At 39.3% G+C, this 17,390-nt stretch overlaps 2 protein-coding genes across 2 annotated transcripts; both read left to right on the forward strand.

Annotated features, from left to right (window-relative positions):
• The first annotated feature begins 959 nt into the window (after positions 1 to 959).
• On the forward strand, positions 960 to 3,143 carry fbxo36b (F-box protein 36b). Its single transcript, XM_042496962.1, is given in 5 exon segments — positions 960 to 1,055; positions 1,660 to 1,716; positions 1,718 to 1,769; positions 2,359 to 2,531; positions 2,628 to 3,143. Coding segments are annotated over 5 exon segments (894 nt in total).
• A 6,254-nt stretch (positions 3,144 to 9,397) lies between these two features.
• grk7a (G protein-coupled receptor kinase 7a) lies at positions 9,398 to 15,496 on the forward strand. Its single transcript, XM_042498122.1, has 4 exons — positions 9,398 to 9,994; positions 11,574 to 12,029; positions 14,576 to 14,856; positions 15,157 to 15,496. Exons 1-4 carry the CDS (start codon positions 9,398 to 9,400, stop codon positions 15,494 to 15,496), a joined length of 1,674 nt encoding a protein of 557 aa, XP_042354056.1.
• The last annotated feature ends 1,894 nt before the right edge of the window (positions 15,497 to 17,390 follow it).

A 17,390-nucleotide genomic window follows, 5' to 3' on the forward strand; every position in this document is an offset into this window, starting at 1 on the left:
AATAGAGACTAATGCAACAGCTATGCAGTTAATCCTACCTTTGTGAAGGTTATGAATTTAAAAAATATTTAAAAAATTCACAGCTAAAAGGTGTTTCCCTTCAGGGTTGGGTCACAGAGGGTGTGCATGGGAAATGGACTCCCAGTGTTGAAAAGGTGATCACAGCCCTGATTGTGACAAGGTTGTAGGTGTAAGTTACATCCATTATAATAATTTGGAACCATTCCCCCATTCACCGTTGATACATAGAGCCTTCTTTATGTAATTACCACTTGGTTAAAACAAGCAAAATACATACTAACACACTTCTCATGTGACATTAGCTTCTTGTATCTCCAACTGTCCTCTCTTAATACTTCAGAACCAGAGCAAATTGTCTTTATTTCTTTCACAAACATGGAAAGAAGGCAATGAGAAATTTAGCAAGAAATGACCCAAAATTTGTAAGAAATTTCTAAAAAGTTGCAAGAAAATTACAAAAAAATGTACTAGCAAAAAATAAAGAAATTGGCACAAAAAGAGGAAAAAAAAAGAAAACAGCAACAACAGAAAATTACATGAAAAAGTGCTGAAATGCAATGAAAGTAATAAAAATAAGTGATAATTGTAATATTTTCTCTGTGATCTAATTTGATTATATATATATATATATATATATATATATATATATTATATATATATATATATATATATATATATATATATAATATATATAATATTATAAATGTAGTTTACGTGTCACCTTTTTATTTTTTTTTATTATTTTTATCATACTTTATTTTGCAATTTGCAGGATTTTCCCTTTTTCTGTGTTTTTGAAAGAAATCCTTCTCAAAGGTATAAATCTTGCAAAAGGCGCCTGAACGCAGTTAAACAAAACCAATGTAGATCCGGTTTTAAAGCGTTTGAAAGGGTTAGCTGAAAAAGCACCGTTGCCATGGCAACACAGAAACTTTGTCATGGCGTCTCTTCTACCGGACCCGTTGTTTGAGATATCTGGAAACGGTCCTGCACCCAATAAGAATTTTTATTATTTTGCTATCACCAATTCAGAAGTAAGCACAGTTGTTTTGAGCTTTAACTACTATTGTTACAGGTTGTTTTTGCTGTCTAATAAGCAGGTGGCGGTTTAAACGTTTCTCTCGGCGTTGCTAGCTTAAATTTCCTAACGTTAATTAACGGTCGTTAGCTAAACCTGCTAAAAACCACATACGTTTATGTGAATTTGTATTTGCTGCGAGTTAGTTAACTTGTTTTGTAGTTGCTCTTTTACTTCAGAAAATAACGTTCAACAACACTCAGAATAAAATAACCGTAGTAAGTACACCAAAAGAACAATTAAAACTATCAGGAAAAAATGTACAGAGGGCTAAACTTACACGTAATGTTAGTCTAGCTAAATCAGTGTTGCGTTAGCTGTAGCTTTACTGTTTTGCTGCTAGGACTTAACAGCTCCAAAATGATTTCATACTGTAACTTATAGGATGTCTGCACTGCACTAGACTGTTCCACAATAACGTTTTTCTTTATTATATGTAAATAACTGTGCTATGATGTTGAGGGACAAACAAAAAAGCATTGACAAAAATAAAGGTGTTTCTTCACGACTTTTTGTTAAAATATATAACACCAGTGTTCCTTTCATTGGCCTTTTTCCAGGTGATATGGAGATGGTGGAAGATATCTCCCAGATTTGTTGACAGATACTCCAAGCCTGGGAGAACTGAAGGAGCCTCACCAGGACTTCTTGGGTGACACTTGGCTGCAGAGTAAGGACTTCATGTTTAGGACTATGTTTAGAGCTAAACACATCATGCATGCTGCCAGCCATCATGCTTGATCCTTGAACTAGCTCACCTAAATAGAATACATTTGTTTTCAAAGTTGCTTTCCCTGGTATGATACGCCAAAAGATCTTGAAAAAGGTGAAAAAGATCTACTACTGTGATCTGTAAATTGTGTGTTTTTGTGGCTTCTCAAAGCTGTTTGGTAGGGGTAAATGAAACAGGGAACACTTACAAAACTGCTTTTGAGTGCCCTCAAACAAAGCTGTTAACTATTGGTGGTGCCTCATAGTGACTTTATGTCAGTAAAGTTCACAGGTTCTTGTCTATTTTACAAAGTAAAGTAAAGGAAGACAAGTGTTTTGTCAGTTTTGCTCAAATACATTAAATATTTTGAATACTTGCTGCCCGTTGCTTGTGGATAGGTACGCTTCATCAAGGCACCTGCATAGAAAATAATTATACAATTCAATAGGTGTTTATCACTGACATATTCTGTCTTGTAAATATTGTATGTGAGAACAAATTGAATGTTTAATATGGATGTCAAGTAAAATAATGGGCTTCTTCCCAGGTGAAGTCAGTATGGTTTTCGGTCATCGAATTTTGCAGTACACCAAGGCTTTGTGCCAAGGCCACTATGATTATTTGGACCGCCTGTCTGACTCCTTACTTCTACGGATAATAAATTATCTAGAACTAGAGGATGTTGGTCAGCTTGGACGAACATCACACAGGTTCAGGCAGGTGAGTTCCATAGACACACGAGGATAGACGCTGCAAAAAAATAACAGCTCTTATGTTTACTGTAATATTCCTGAACGAATCACTTCTGCTCCTCAGCTATGTGGGTCAGAGGAGTTTTGGGAGCAGGCAGTGCGGCGGCACTGCAGCACAGTGTCGGCTGAGGTGGCATCTCTGGCGCTTGAGGTCGGCTGGCGCAGCATCTTCTTCACTAGCAAGCTGCAGCTGCAGAAGTTGATCAGCCGCAGGAGGCTGAAGACCGAGGAGCAACAAGAAGGAGAGGTCACTGAACCAGGTGTAATGGCAGAAGGATCACCTGATGAAAGCTCAGAGACAGACCAGATATCCGGTTCTGAGGACGAATCTCACACTGGCATTATCCTCGATCCAAGCCTTGGCATTGATCCTGGTACTGGCTTTGACACCAGCTCTTGCTGTAATGTTGACCATGACTCTAACCCTGAACCAGAGGCTGGCTCTGATTCCAGCGTGCCTGCGCTTTGCCAACTGTTTGACGACATAAAAACCTGTGCGATGGCAACACCGGTGCAGAGCAGTGCACTGGCCAGCAGTAGAGGAGACTGCCGTGCAGTGCCAGATAAGACAATGAGTTAATCCTTTTGTCAATTATCTTGGAAGTCCTGTATTTCAATCCTAATGCTGTATTGATATGCAGTTTTTACACAGTCCTTAGCCTGCAAGGAGCTGTGTATTAATTATTTGAAGAATGTTACATTTTATTTGTCAAACATCTTTTTTCTAGGTTTGTCTGATGTGATTATTAAGGTGTCAGTCCTCAATCCTAAAATGCCTGGGGACTTTTTCATCAGTGTGTCCATTGTGCCATGACCTTTCTGACTTAGCATACATATAAAATACAACAGGACATTGTAGATCATACTAATTGTTCATACATGTTATTCAGTATTGTAAGTTGACAATTTAATACAGATTTAATATACAACATGCAGTTTTGCAGTCTGTGGTGTGTCATTCATGGACTAATTCTGAGTCAGTAACTACTCACCACTTTATGATGCGAGGTAACTTTAGACGAGGAGACGCAAACATGGTAAGTAATGGTTAAGTATTTATGTGATAATGCATTCTAGTAATAAATCAATTTTACTTAACTGGTTGGTTAAATACTGGGTCACTGACTTGTTGTGGTCTTCTCAAATAACTTTGGCCATTTATTGATTATCAGTTTATTCCACATTTGTTCCTTACTAATTCCCTTGTATATAGTCAGGATTTTGTTTTGTTATTATTCAGTGTGACTCTTTTACTCATACAGCTTTCCATCTGCTAACCAGGTCAGTGTTGTATCCTTAATAAGGAGGAGCTCTCTCAGCCTCTGTGAGATTGCAGTGTGTCCTCAGCCAAGCCAGGAGACGTTCTCCCATCAGCCAGTGCCCGCTACGCAGCAGTATCAACCTTACCAGGTACCCAAGTTCCCTTATCTATCTGCCTTCAATATAGAAGAGTAGCACTTTGAGACATAAAAAACCTACACCTTTAAGTTTTTTATTGTTTAAGACAATATGAAGTTGCAATAAACAATTTTCTACAAAGGTGTCTTAAGGCTGGAAAAAAAGAAATATTGCATTGTGAAAATAAACAGACATACAGCTGTAAATTTTATTTGCAGTTGTGTTATTGAGTCAGTTACAATCACATCATGATGTGGATTCAGAGAGTCCCCTAGGGGGCACAAGCTGCTAATGCTGGCGGTCCATCCTGTGCTGAGCTCATATTCACATCATCAGTGTCTTTCTCTCTTACCTCCTGCGTCTGTTTTCCTTTATGTTGCTATGCTTTCAATTTCTACAAATCTTGCAAATAACAGGAAGGTTTATTTTTTATTATTATTTTGTTATTTTTCTGTACTTGATTTTATTTTATTTTTTAGATTGAAAACCAAAACAAAGTCTCAAAGTGGAATTAATTGTCTGAAATGCCAGAAAAGCATAGATTAAAGACATCACCAAAACTGGACTCTGAAAGTTTTCCCAAGATCAGATGGGACTTGTAACTCAAACTGAGGTGGTGCTGGGCAGAGCTTGAGACCGTTGGAGCAGGGATTAGCCAGATGTGAATAGCAGCCACCTGTGCTACTGGCATGCACTGTATCTCCTTACAAGGACATTTCACCACTAAGTCTTATTGTGGGTAGTCTGTGTTGGTGACTCTCAGAAGTCCTTCAGTGCTGCCCTGTGTCCAAAGAGCATGTCTGTAAAGATTAGGGTTGCTCAGAGTGCTTCTACTACCTCTGAACAATAGTAGGGGAGCAGTTCACTGCTATTTTTTTTTTAAGTAATTTTAGAGAAGGCCACCTAGAAGTCATCTTTCACTGACTCTTTCCAAAATCAAGCTTTCAAATCCGCAACTACTCCAGTAGCTGACTTTTTTGACCTACCTCACTGCCGAGCTTGGAGAGACTTTGCACAATGTAAATTTTGAACGAGATCCCGCCTGACACAACAACAACAAACCTTTGCCTTTTTTTTGACATTGTTGAAATCATCATGGACAGGGCCCTCTAAATCAGGTATTCTTTACCACATGCTTAGGTCCTTCTTTTGTGGAAGTCTCACCTGCTGTCTGATCCATCTCACTGTCAGATGGTAATCTGCAGGGGACCGCATTTCCCTGATAGTCCAGAGCATATGACCTCGGATCTGATAAATGAGATACAAAGTCTGTCACTGACCTTTGACTCATTTACCATCCAGTGTCACATCAGAGAGGTCAGTCACTCCAGTCACACCCCTCTAGCTGTTCCAGTCCTTTGCAGAATCAGGGTTGAAGTCTTCCAGTGACACTGTGAAGCCACCAGGTCAAGCCAGCCTCAGCATCTGACCTGCTTTGCTCTAATGGGAGGACTGCAGTTATTTAGTCGCTCTCTCGATAATAAACAGTCACACACAGGAGACCTTTTTATCTGTCAAGTAAATCCACACTTGGCTGCTGCGTCTCCCCCTTTACAACTGCAGAAAGACTATCCCCAAACTCAAATTATGCTTTGCATTTAGGCCTGAGTCTGAGCCTGAGTCAATACCCTTCACACTGCATGAACGAGACAACAAGGCAGAGGTCCCACATTCTGTTTTGGCTCAGTATTTGGCATGCCTGGCTCAGCTGGGACAGTTAACTTGGTCAGCTCCACTCTCAGGCAATATTTATGCAGCATCATCATTTATATATTTAAATGGCATACCTGTAGGACAATCATAGACTGTATAAAGACAATAGACATAGTCATCATGATGTCACCGATTGGTTTGTGGACTCCCATCTTGAAACTTCAAGTTTGGCATTTTGGTCATCACCATCTTGGAGTTTTTGGGGCCGAGAGTGACTGTGCAGTTGTCATAAACGGGGGAATGTAGCTACAGAGAACAAAACCGTCTTTGTACCAGGCTGTAAACATGGTTATCTCTGCTATAAAGTTGGGCATTTAAACATGGAGGTCTTTGAAGATTTACTTGCTTTTGGAGCCAGACTCAAGTGGCCAGGAAAAAACTGTAGTATTTGGCACCTCTGCATTGGCTTCATATTTCAGTCCTGGTGATTATGGCTTGAGGTAAATGTATTGCTTCTGCATAGTAAGATATCGGTAACCCTCATTTAACCCTTTGAAACCTAGATATTGCTTGTCTTGTGCTGCTTTCAAACACCTTTCACTAGTTTTTAAATCTTAAAGCCTTGAGCCAATTAGTGCGATTTCTTTCAAAAAAACGTGAAAAAAAGGAGTGAGCAACTTTGTAAGTAATTTTCCACAAATTGCAAGAAATTAGTCAATTTATAAAGTTTTTTTTTAAGTGAGGGAAAAATGTCTAGGGAAAACAAAAAAGCTTGGGAAAATCTAAATTTATAATGATTATAATTATATATTCAAAATGATGTCAAAATGACTTTAGTTTTTCTTTCTATGTCTTAGAAAGAAAGAAAGAAAAATGCCAATTTGCTCGGGATACAAAAGGTTAGAGTGACGTCAACATACCCCTATTGATGCCTGCTGAGAGAGAACAGAAACCTTTAAGCACATTGTAGATGTTTGGGTACAACACCAGACTGTAATTGTGTTTTATAGTTGGTTCTATGCACTAAATAAGTGGTAAGCACTCCTAAAAAAAAAAAAAATCCCTGTTTATCATATTACCGCCTTCTTCTATTGAATTCCCATTGCTCTTTTTCTGGAAAGCTTGAGAGAGGCCATAATAGGATGGAGCCAGACCACGTAAAGTTCGTAAACCATGTGGGAGATAGGATGAGTATGCTCTGCTCATCTTAACCTTTACTCCCTCTTCAGGCCAGGCTAATCCTCCCAAGGTTAGAGGAGCAGGCTGCTGGAAGAGCAAACCAGGAACCAGAAAGTTCAAACATCTAAAACAGAGTAAAGAAGGCTTAGAAAATCCTCTCATGTTAGTCTGCTCAATTTCTAAATTATTCTATTGGTGTCTGTTTTTGCCAGTGCATCACTTAATCCCATATCTCTTTTAACCACAGTTTGTTTAAGGCCAGTGCCAAGCACATTTCTTGAATGAATTCATGAATTAGTGATGAGCTCTCAATGACACTTACACAGCTCAGCAGAGATCCTCCCTCAAGTAAATGGGAAACCCACAGAGTGACGTGTGAGCTCTTGTCGTAGCATTCTTTGCTTTCCCTGACCTGGTAAAAGATGAAGCCTTTAACCTCTTTTGATCCACTCAGGAGGCTTAAGTGCTTTACTCACACTATGATCTATTTACAACATGACTGACATCTGACATATTTAATATGGCAAGTCGCCTTAACTGGCAATGTGCCTTTTTTCTATAAAATTTTGGTCACTATTTTTTGTTCCTCTTGGGATAAATTGAACCAATATCTACAATTCATTGAGGGCATTATGACCTAATTTCATTGATTACTGATTGTTTTTATTTCCCAAAACATGTATCCACTTCCACGGTGGTTGCTCTGTGTAGGTGTCTTCCTGGTACTGAGCATGGAGCAAGCAAAGCCCTTGATCTTGTGCAGGGCACTGACAGCTTGAGACCATTTGTGAAAGGATTAGCTAATATTATCCAAGCTTTATTGTACTGAATTAGCCTACATCACCATAGCTGTAGCATAGGGTTACTGCCAACAGAAACAAAGGAAGGAAAGTCTCAGTTCATCATACTGCATGTGTAAAAAATAAGGCCATCTGTCCGGTTTGCATAAAAATCTACAATAGCCAAGTGCAAATATGAACCTGATACATATAGAATATACAGCACAATGCAGTATATGTATATATTTATGCAGTCAAATACCAGACTTGTAGAAAGATGAGACAACAGATTGATGTAGACAGCTAATGTGTATTTTAGCTCAATCAGAAGAATGCCTGAAATCTTTTGGCTTCCCTCTCCTGAGTGTAGTAAAGTATCACTGTTAAGTATTAGGTGTATCACTGGTCCTCAGTTTAACCTCAGTTCTGTCACAGGATTGAGGTCGTGCTCCTCAGGCTTTTTATAAACCAACTTGTAGAAAGAAGCTCTGGTGCCACATTGGTCTGACCCTCTTAGTCTGTGTTGACTCTTGATGTTAATAACCAATGTGCAATGCAAACACTTTACCACTCGTCAACTTGTAACTTTAGGAGAATTTCCACTCACAAAGTTTTGAATATCTCAAGAGAGGGGCATTTATATAGATTCTTCTCTGAACACAGTCGACACAACCTCATTTGAAGACAGCATTTGGCTAACAGAATAAGAATACTTAATAATAAAGGCAACCATTACTCACTGAACACCGCATCTGGCATCTATAATGTCACTTACTGCTTCCCACTGAGCAACTAATGTTACTCATTTCATTATTTATAATCTCTTCACACATACGCTTTCAACACATTTTACACTAAATGTAAGCTAAAATCTGAAGCTACATAATACAAAGGAGCAGGGAGATAGGAAAAAAGCTCATTAAATTCAATAATTTGGTCTGTATACATTTTCTCAAATGTAATAATAATTCATTAACTTTTGACATTACTTCCACACACCAAAAAACACATCTGCTTTAATGTGCATACTGAATTTTAATACCAATCCATACGTGTCTTCACTCTAGTTATTGTGAGGTGGTGGTCAGTGATGAATGAGTATGAATAATGAGAATGAAAGAGCAGACAGATTAGGAGTAAGCTAGCTAAAGGACCTGCTCTAATGAGACTGGAGGAGGAAAGACACGAAGAGGATGCCATATTGTAGATGCATGGTTTACTATATTGACTGCCTTGCTGAATATATACACCAGGCTCCAAATACAATGTATTATCTATTTGTTGCAGTCTCACATGTAAATGCACAACCAAACAGTACGGCGTTAGTCCAGTTTCTCAGTACGTTCATGAGAGGAACCTTTAAAACCTACTTTGGAGGTGCCTAACTGTTTTCAGAACATTGTTTGCGTCCTTTTGAGTCTTCTACTGTGCCTCGCCATTACATTCACAGCCAAAGAACCCATTGGACCACTGTTAGAGACTGCAGAAGAACACCATGAACAAATATAGAGGGCTACAAAGCCTCTTAGGACAGAGCCCGCTTACGATTCCCTTTCCGTGCACAGCATCCTTGAATAGTCCACAGAAAGATCCTTAAGCCAAAATCCCTCCCTGGTATTTAATTCTAAATTAGTAATTACTGGGTGTGTCAGTGTGTCTTAGGTTTGCAGGTAGGCTGGGTGAAGGAGCTCATTTGCGCGCTGGCTTTGGAGCGAATTGCACTCTCACACAGAAGAAGACATTCTGAAAGACGCTGAGGGTATCCGTGGGGAGCCACTGAAGAACCCAGTCACTTAGGGGGGACAGACCACATACAGGCGCCAAGATGTGTGACATGGGGGGACTGGATAACCTGGTGGCCAACACGGCCTACCTAAAAGCCCAGGGCGGTGATGACAAGGAGATGAAAAAGCGCCGTCGCAGCTTGTCTCTCCCCAAGCCGGAGCAATGCGCTGCAGTACGAGCTTCTGTTGACAAGGACTATGCATCGCTTTGTGAAAAGCAGCCTATTGGCAAAAAGTTTTTCCGTCAATACCTTGTAAATAATCCCGAGTATAAGGTTGCTGCTGACTTCCTGGATGACCTCTATGACTGGGATCTGGCTGAAGGTGCGGCAAAAGACAAGGCACGCCAAAACATCATGAAAACGTATTGCAAGTCCGACTCCAAGAGCTTCCTGTCCTTTCTTACTGGGGATGCGGCTGAAAAATGCAAGTCTGTGACGGATGCCAACTTTGACGAGGTGATGAAAGGCAAAGTCCAAGATGGTGTGAGAGAATATCTTAAAGACAAACCCCTCACAGATTACCAGGCCAGCCCATTCTTCGATAAATTCCTCCAGTGGAAAGAGTATGAAAAACAGCCCATCTCTGATAAATACTTCTATGAATTCAGAACTCTTGGCAAAGGAGGCTTTGGAGAGGTAAGCATGCAAATACATTTACATATAATTTTATGAAAGTCTGTCGAAACTTGTGTTTATCTTTTAAAAGTAGTTTTAGTTGCAGGACTCTCATAGGCCCCTTGATGGCATTAATTTAAAAAAATATGTGTGTTCCTTCTATTCCATATGATACATGCAAAAAAATGAAAAAAGAACATTTAGATAATACGTATTCAACATCTTTGGAATTGTAATGATGGTGCTACAGTAGATTATCATGGTGCAGTGTCAGTATTGTTTCATTCTCATGAAACCTAAGACGTTTATTTGCTGTGGAACATATGAAAGAATATTGTAGGGGAAGAGATCATACCTTACATAATCATAGGGATTTACTTTGTCTGAACGTGATCATGAAGTTGTGACCTGAAGGCATACCTCTTGAAATTTGAAAATCACAGCTAATGGTTCATAAAGTAACAAATACAAAGCCACAATGCAGGAAGTTGTGGTCTTGCATTGAAAGAACTAGCACTACAGTGCTACAGTCAAGATTAATAGAAGCTCCTCCAGTCTTATTGAGATCAAAATCTCTTTCAGTTTAGACATGAGAGTGACACTAGAGCAAAAAGGTTTTCTGTTTTAATACACCACCTGCTACGTAAATATAAGAACTAGCCGTAATTGTGTGAACTGTGTAAACAAGTTCTTTCGTAATCATTTAAAAAATTTGAGATTGAAAGATGTTGAATGAACATCAGAAGCACATTGCTGTGCAGTAATAGCACATACAATGGACCCAAAACGGAGCCTTGAGGAACCTCTTTTCTGAGTTTAGTTCTTTAAAATGAATGCTATTATGGAAGTGTTGAGTGTAGATTCAACACCTAAAAAATGATTATAGTAATATTCTTAACAGTATGTCCTTAATTAAAACTACAGTGAAGGCTTGGTAAATCTGCTGATTGTAAAATACTGTTTTTCACATTAGTACAGTAACTCACTAAGCAGTAAAGTGCAGCAGATAAACCTGATCATTTGTATAGAGAGAATGAATCATACAGCACCTTTTGTACAAAATCATAATACAAATCACTAAAATACAACAATACAATATATAATACAAATACAAGGTATTATAATTTAAAAATGATATGAAGGAACAAAGGGAGCAAAATTAAATTTTAAAATACATTTTTAAAAGAATTTAAGAAGTTTAATGTAATAAGTAAAAGTTAAGTTAAAGATGAGACAGGTTTCAAACAGGGTGATACAACTGGTGAGGGTCAAGCTTCGTTGAAGGGTAGTCACACCTATGATTCTATATCAGTGTTATGGGACAATATTTGTGATAATATCGATAATAAATCATGAAATATTTGATGGCATTGATTGATTATTTAAATTATTGGTCATAATTATTTATTTTAAACCTAGGACAAGCAGCAGTCAGATTTTAGTCCTCTGATCAGTTTGTGCTGCCTGTCAACCTGATACCAGTACACCAATCTTAGTACCACTTGAAATATGGATTCTGATTAATCAAAGGAGAACTGGGCAGACATTAGGAAAAAAAACAAAAGTTCTGCTTTTTAACAGATGATCTTTCTTCTTCCAGGTGTGTGCTGTTCAGGTGAAGAACACAGGGCAAATGTATGCCTGCAAGAAGTTGTGTAAGAAGCGTCTGAAGAAAAAGGGCGGTGAGAAGATGGCCCTGTTGGAGAAGAAGATTTTGGAGAAGGTCAATAGCCTGTTTTTGGTCAACTTGGGCTACGCTTATGACACAGACACCCACTTGTGCCTTGTCATGACCCTGATGAACGGAGGGGACCTCAAGTACCACATTTACAACATGGGCTACGATGGCAAGGGTGCGGACAAGGGCATTGAGATGAAGCGTGTCATCCACTACACAGCGCAGATCACCACTGGCATCCTGCATCTGCATGAGATGGATATTGTTTACCGTGATATGAAGCCGGAGAACGTGTTGCTGGATAGTCAAGGCCAGTGCCGACTTTCAGATTTGGGTCTGGCCATAGAGCTTGCACCAGAGAAGACCGTCACCCAGATGGTGAGTAGATGTCAAACAACAGTGATGTTCTTGTCGAAAAGGCTCATTAGGTTACAATATAAAGAAGTGCACATCAAGATGCACTCTCAAAGCCATAAGGTTGCTGTTAGCATGAGAGGACCTGGCGAGATTATGTCAGCGATGATAATGGGACTCATAATAAGATTTTACATCATGGTGAAAGATGTCTACTCTAAAGGACTATTTCATCTAGTATTGAAAGTCTTTAAAGTTGCACACAGCAAAGGTCAGGGAATGACTCTCTCCTGATTCTGTTATCTGATCTTTAAATCAACAAATATTTAATTAAGTTATCATCTACATGGTTGAACCAACTAAGACCTCATATACTTACACCACTGGATCACTGGTTGCTGGGTAAGCTACATCTCCCAGTCTGTGTTCACTTATTTTAGGATGAGGTTGGAGCTAAAAACTGAACTCAGGCTTGGACAGACTATCTATCTTGGTGGGGTTTTCACTTTAAATCCGGACAGGGATTACCGGATTGTTTAAAGATCTGTGCAATGAGTCTCTGAATCCATTACATAACTCATTTGATCCTTTAGTAGTCAGATTATAGCCTGGCCATTTATAGGCCACCATTTTGTGGAGGGGCTCTGTTAGAGACCTTGGAGGTCCAGCTCTTGTTAAAGTAGCAGTCAATAAATGTAAGAGGGTTTCCCTTGGCAACTCGGTTGCAGAGATTAAGTTAATTGTGTGAAGGTTATCTTAAAGGGTCAGCTGTGCCTTTAGCCTGTAAGTTTTCTTCTTGTCTTGAGGAAGAATAACTCAGATATAATTTCATCACCGAGTAGAGTTTGATGACACACCTCCTTGACTGCACAGAGGAGTTATTGCATCTAACTGAGGATCAACTGGAAATATGCAAAAGAAGAAGTTGTCAGAACACCATAATGGCCTGTCAGATAAATCACCAAGCCTTAAAAATCAGTCAGGCGCTGACAAAAAGATATCATATAGATGGAAAATAGAATAGGTGCAAAAGCTAATAAAAATACTGATAGAACAAGCTAAGAATGATCATTTGTACACAACATTATTTTTCAAAAATATTTTTCCTTCCATTGTTGTCTCATAACACCTTCAGTACATCACACCTCACCTGCACTCACCTAAGGATGACTTGAAAAAAGATGAAGAATTTTGCACAGGGTTTTTACAGGACTTACTTGCGATAGCAAAGAGTAAGCTCTCAGCTCCATGAAAGTCTAGTAAGCTCATTATCCAGTACTCTGATGCTCCTCAGCCAGCCAAAGTGACTGGGTTGGCTTGGTCCTCTAATCTTCTTAGTGGGCATTACACAAGTCTGTCCCTGATTAGATTGACAGATCCAGGTAAAAAACCTATGCTGTATATGTTTAGACATGTCAGTTTGCAACAAGTTGTCTTTCACTGGGCTGAAAAAAAGAGATATGACCCCTAAAAATGAGATCAGATTAATTCTGGTGATAATTCTGTATGGATCTTACCCCTTTTGACTGCCCGGAGCATGCAGGTTCTTATTTTATTTATTTTTTTTTAGCAGTTCAGATAAACAAGAACAAAAAGAACATTGTTACAAAAAAGCCACTAGGAAAAGTTGAAAACAATAACAATCTAAAGATTTGCATGCCAGGTTACCTGGAAGTAAGAACATATAAAAGTTTTGCATGCAAACCTGTTGAAGTTCTGTTAATGGAGTTGTAGTAACATGCCTTCACTGATCAGTTAGAGGCTCGAGTCTTGTCACACATTAAAGTAAAGGACAGATGTTCAAGAATCATGTGTGTGTAGTGATCACAATCTGTTATGCACTAAGAAAAAAAAGTTAACTGATGCCTCCGGTCCTCATTATACCAACAAAGGTATTCGCAGCAGGGTTTCCTCAGGTCTTGCTTACAGTAATATAGGGCAAGCTCTTGGTTTAATGCCAGTTTGTGGTGTCTGGTGTGCATTAATTATACATTAGAGGCATGGCTATGTGCTGTCTGGATCTTACGTATTTCCGCTGGTGGCTGTAGTATTCAGAAATGGCCAGCCTTTATATAAGAGGCTGGACATCTCTGTCAGTGTGTAGACACACATGACTCTTGACAGGTAGTAGGCTTAGCATTAGGATTAGGGCTGCAGGTGAGGTCATAGAGGGAGGGAGGGAGGGAGGGCGGGGAGCAGGGGAGAGAATAAGCAAGAGAGGGAAAAATTAAAGTGACATGGAGTAAAAGACATAAAGAGAAAAATAGATTAAAGCTTTTAGTGACCCCAGTTAATGTTGTATGTAACAGTTTAACAGTGGAAACGTATGATGGTTTTGTCTCCAGTTTTAAGTGGGTTTTTTTTTACAAGTCTGTCCTTCCACAAGACATCTGTCTCTCTCAGTCCTTTCAGGAATGATTTGTATTGCATGTCACTGTCACAATCTGTATATGCATTGCTTCCATCTACAGACCTCAAAAGATCTGAAATAAAACACACTGTGCTTTATAACAAGTAAAAAAAAAAAAACCTCATATTTACCCTTACCTTCCCTTGTCTCTCTCCTCCAGGCTGGTACCGGAGCATACATGGCCCCTGAGCTCCTGTCCAAAACTCCATACAGGACTTCAGTGGACTGGTGGGCCTTGGGCTGCAGTATCTACGAGATGGTAGCTGGTTACACACCTTTCAAAGGGCCAGAGAGCAAGAAGGAGAAGGTGGAGAAGGAGGAGGTGCAGCGCCGCATTCTCAATGAGGAACCCAAGTGGGAGCACAGGTGCTTTGATGCTCCCACCAAGGACATCATCCAGCAGTTTCTCAAGAAGAAGATAGAGGAGCGCCTGGGCATGAAGTAAGGGGTTCTTCTACTGTTTTAAGCTACATGCTATAGTATATTTTTCAAGATGACATCTGAAATCAGTTCCACATAACATTTTTGATTCAAAAGTTTAAATTCAGTAGGTAGATATGGACTGGCAGTCTGGTGCAAAAAATATTAGGAAACTGAGATTGGACTAACAAGTGTGCATGGAATGAAATGGCTGAGAAAACTTCAACGTTAACCAAAATGTTGCATGAACCTTTGCAGCCACTTTGCTTCTGTTTCATTACCATTGTAATTTTAAGGGTATATTTTTTGCGTCCTCATCAGGAACAACATGGAGGATCCCAGGAAGCATGAGTGGTTCAAGACCATCAACTTCCCCCGTCTGGAGGCTGGGCTGGTGGACCCTCCATGGGTGCCCAAGCCCAATGTCGTCTACGCCAAGGACACTGGTGACATTGCAGAGTTCTCTGAGATCAAGGGCATTGTGTTTGATGCCAATGACAATAAATTCTTCAAGGAGTTTAGCACAGGTGCCGTGCCCATTCAGTGGCAGCACGAGATGATTGACACTGGACTGTTTGATGAGCTTAATGATCCCAACAGGAAAGAAGGCGGTGGAGATCCTGATGATGAGAAGAAGTCTGGCACATGCAGAATACTGTGAGAGGCCACATGTAAGATATGCTACACCAGTAATAACACTCCATGATTTGTTTCAGTCAGATGCAACTTTGATATAAAAGATGAATCAAGAAAGAGGCGAGTGAAGGTGTCTTTGTTGAGAAAGATCTCTTTTCTTTTGAGGATGGTTAAGATTTAGAGATGCACAGCTTATGAGGCGAGTTTGAGAAAATATGGAGGATGTGATGATGAATTTTGAGCATCATCTCTCTGTATCACAGCTTCTCTTGCAAATATCTGATGTTGTAGACTTGCAACCACAGCTAGGAGTAATTTTTACAACCTTTTCATAAAGGATACTAGTTGGATTAGTAAATTAAAGGCCTTTGTGCCATAAATACTAAATTACTTAATAAAGAAACTGTAACAGTGTTTGCAGTAGATTTACCCCCTGAAGCAAAGCTGCTGCATTCAACGTAAAGCTTTAACCAAATTGGAACACACAGAGATATCTTTTAGTGGTATGTGTAAAAGTTACAGCATTTCATAGCACTCTCCCTCCCCCGTATGCCCTGTATTGATGCTGTCATACAGTCACACAGTAAAAAGTGCTTTTTTAAGCACGTGTGGCAGAGATAGTTGTAGTGTTTGATATTATATGTTGTGATCCTAAACCTCATAATTAAGGATGATCACTGCATTTACATTCAGGTGGTTTTCCCCTCTACCCGACACTCTAGTTTTATAAAAACTATAAAAAGCAATTGTATGTATTGTATATAAAGAAATATATCTATATCTATGCACAGAGAGAAAAAGGCAAAGATGTAATTCATCTAAAATTTAGGATTTATTTTAAAGAAAATGATAATAAACATATTCACTGAGTCCCTCTACTGTTGGTGCTATGAGGCTCAACTTTGTGAGTAATGGAGACTGTTTAGTCCTGGGATGCTGGGAGAAAGATGAGTGCAGGAAGTAAATCGCTGCATATGACTGAGGAAAAAACTGGAGGAGCTGGACAATAAATTCCTGTAACACCAATGTGCAGGTTGCCCCGTCCATGGCCCTGAAACACTGTGACTCGTCAGGGCTCTTCTCTTAGTTTGAGATGAGTGTGAATCACGCAAAACACTGTTGTTAAAGCTGAGTATAGAGACTTGGTTTAGTTCCAAAGAAAATCTTTGTTATTCTTGTTTACTTGTCTCAGGGTAATTAAGTTTTTAAATTTCCAGTTTTTGGGCAGAGTTGAGTTTTTACGTTAATGTCAATAAGATATAAATACATATATATGAGAAATGTACTGTAAATATAACATGAAAGAAACTGTTACTATAGAAATATCATATGTAAAGCAGACATTTCTTTGAATCTTGAATCATTTGAATGAATTAAAATATGTCTTTTGAAATGTGTTTGTCTCAATATGTTTGTTGTAGCCTTGAGGCTTAGGAGGACATGTACCAAATGGTGCTATGTTACTGCCTGTTCTCTGTGCTATATATAACCACGGAGAAAGTGCTGCTGAGGGCTCTGGAGTAAAACCTAAAAATATCAGCTGCATTAATCCCTTTCAAGATGCTGACTACAGCCAGGCTGTGCTCCAGGCGGCCGCAAATTGGCAAGTTCAACTCTTAGCTGATAAGGCGATAACCAGTGTTATCCTTGCGCCTTCTTTGCTTAAATCAGCTTCAAATCCCCTCAGGTACCGAAGCATCTCAGTGTTTCTGCCAACTGACGGGTCTGAGCAGAAAGAGGAGCTGCAGTGCTGACCTGAGAAATGTTTTTTTTTTGGGAAAAAGAAGGCTGTATGAATTTAAATGAAGATAATCTAAGAGTCAGCTTATTGATGTGAGTGCTGAAAAGGGAAAAGTGAGCCAAGTGATGTTTCTCTAGTGAGCAAATCCTTGCAAAAATAATAGTGGAATATATTTAAA

Source organism: Plectropomus leopardus, chromosome 12, assembly GCF_008729295.1.
Source record: "Plectropomus leopardus isolate mb chromosome 12, YSFRI_Pleo_2.0, whole genome shotgun sequence".
Taxonomy (NCBI): Eukaryota; Metazoa; Chordata; class Actinopteri; order Perciformes; family Serranidae; genus Plectropomus; species Plectropomus leopardus.

What these genes read in the sequence shown, in the direction of transcription:
- grk7a (XM_042498122.1), top strand. Translation starts at nt 9,398, where the DNA reads ATGTGTGACATGGGGGGACTGGATAACCTGGTGGCCAACACGGCCTAC. An exon ending in GCAAAGGAGGCTTTGGAGAG is followed by an intron (nt 9,995 to 11,573) that starts GTAAGCATGCAA and finishes TTCTTCTTCCAG; the next exon opens with GTGTGTGCTGTTCAGGTGAA. An exon ending in AGAAGACCGTCACCCAGATG is followed by an intron (nt 12,030 to 14,575) that starts GTGAGTAGATGT and finishes TCTCTCCTCCAG; the next exon opens with GCTGGTACCGGAGCATACAT.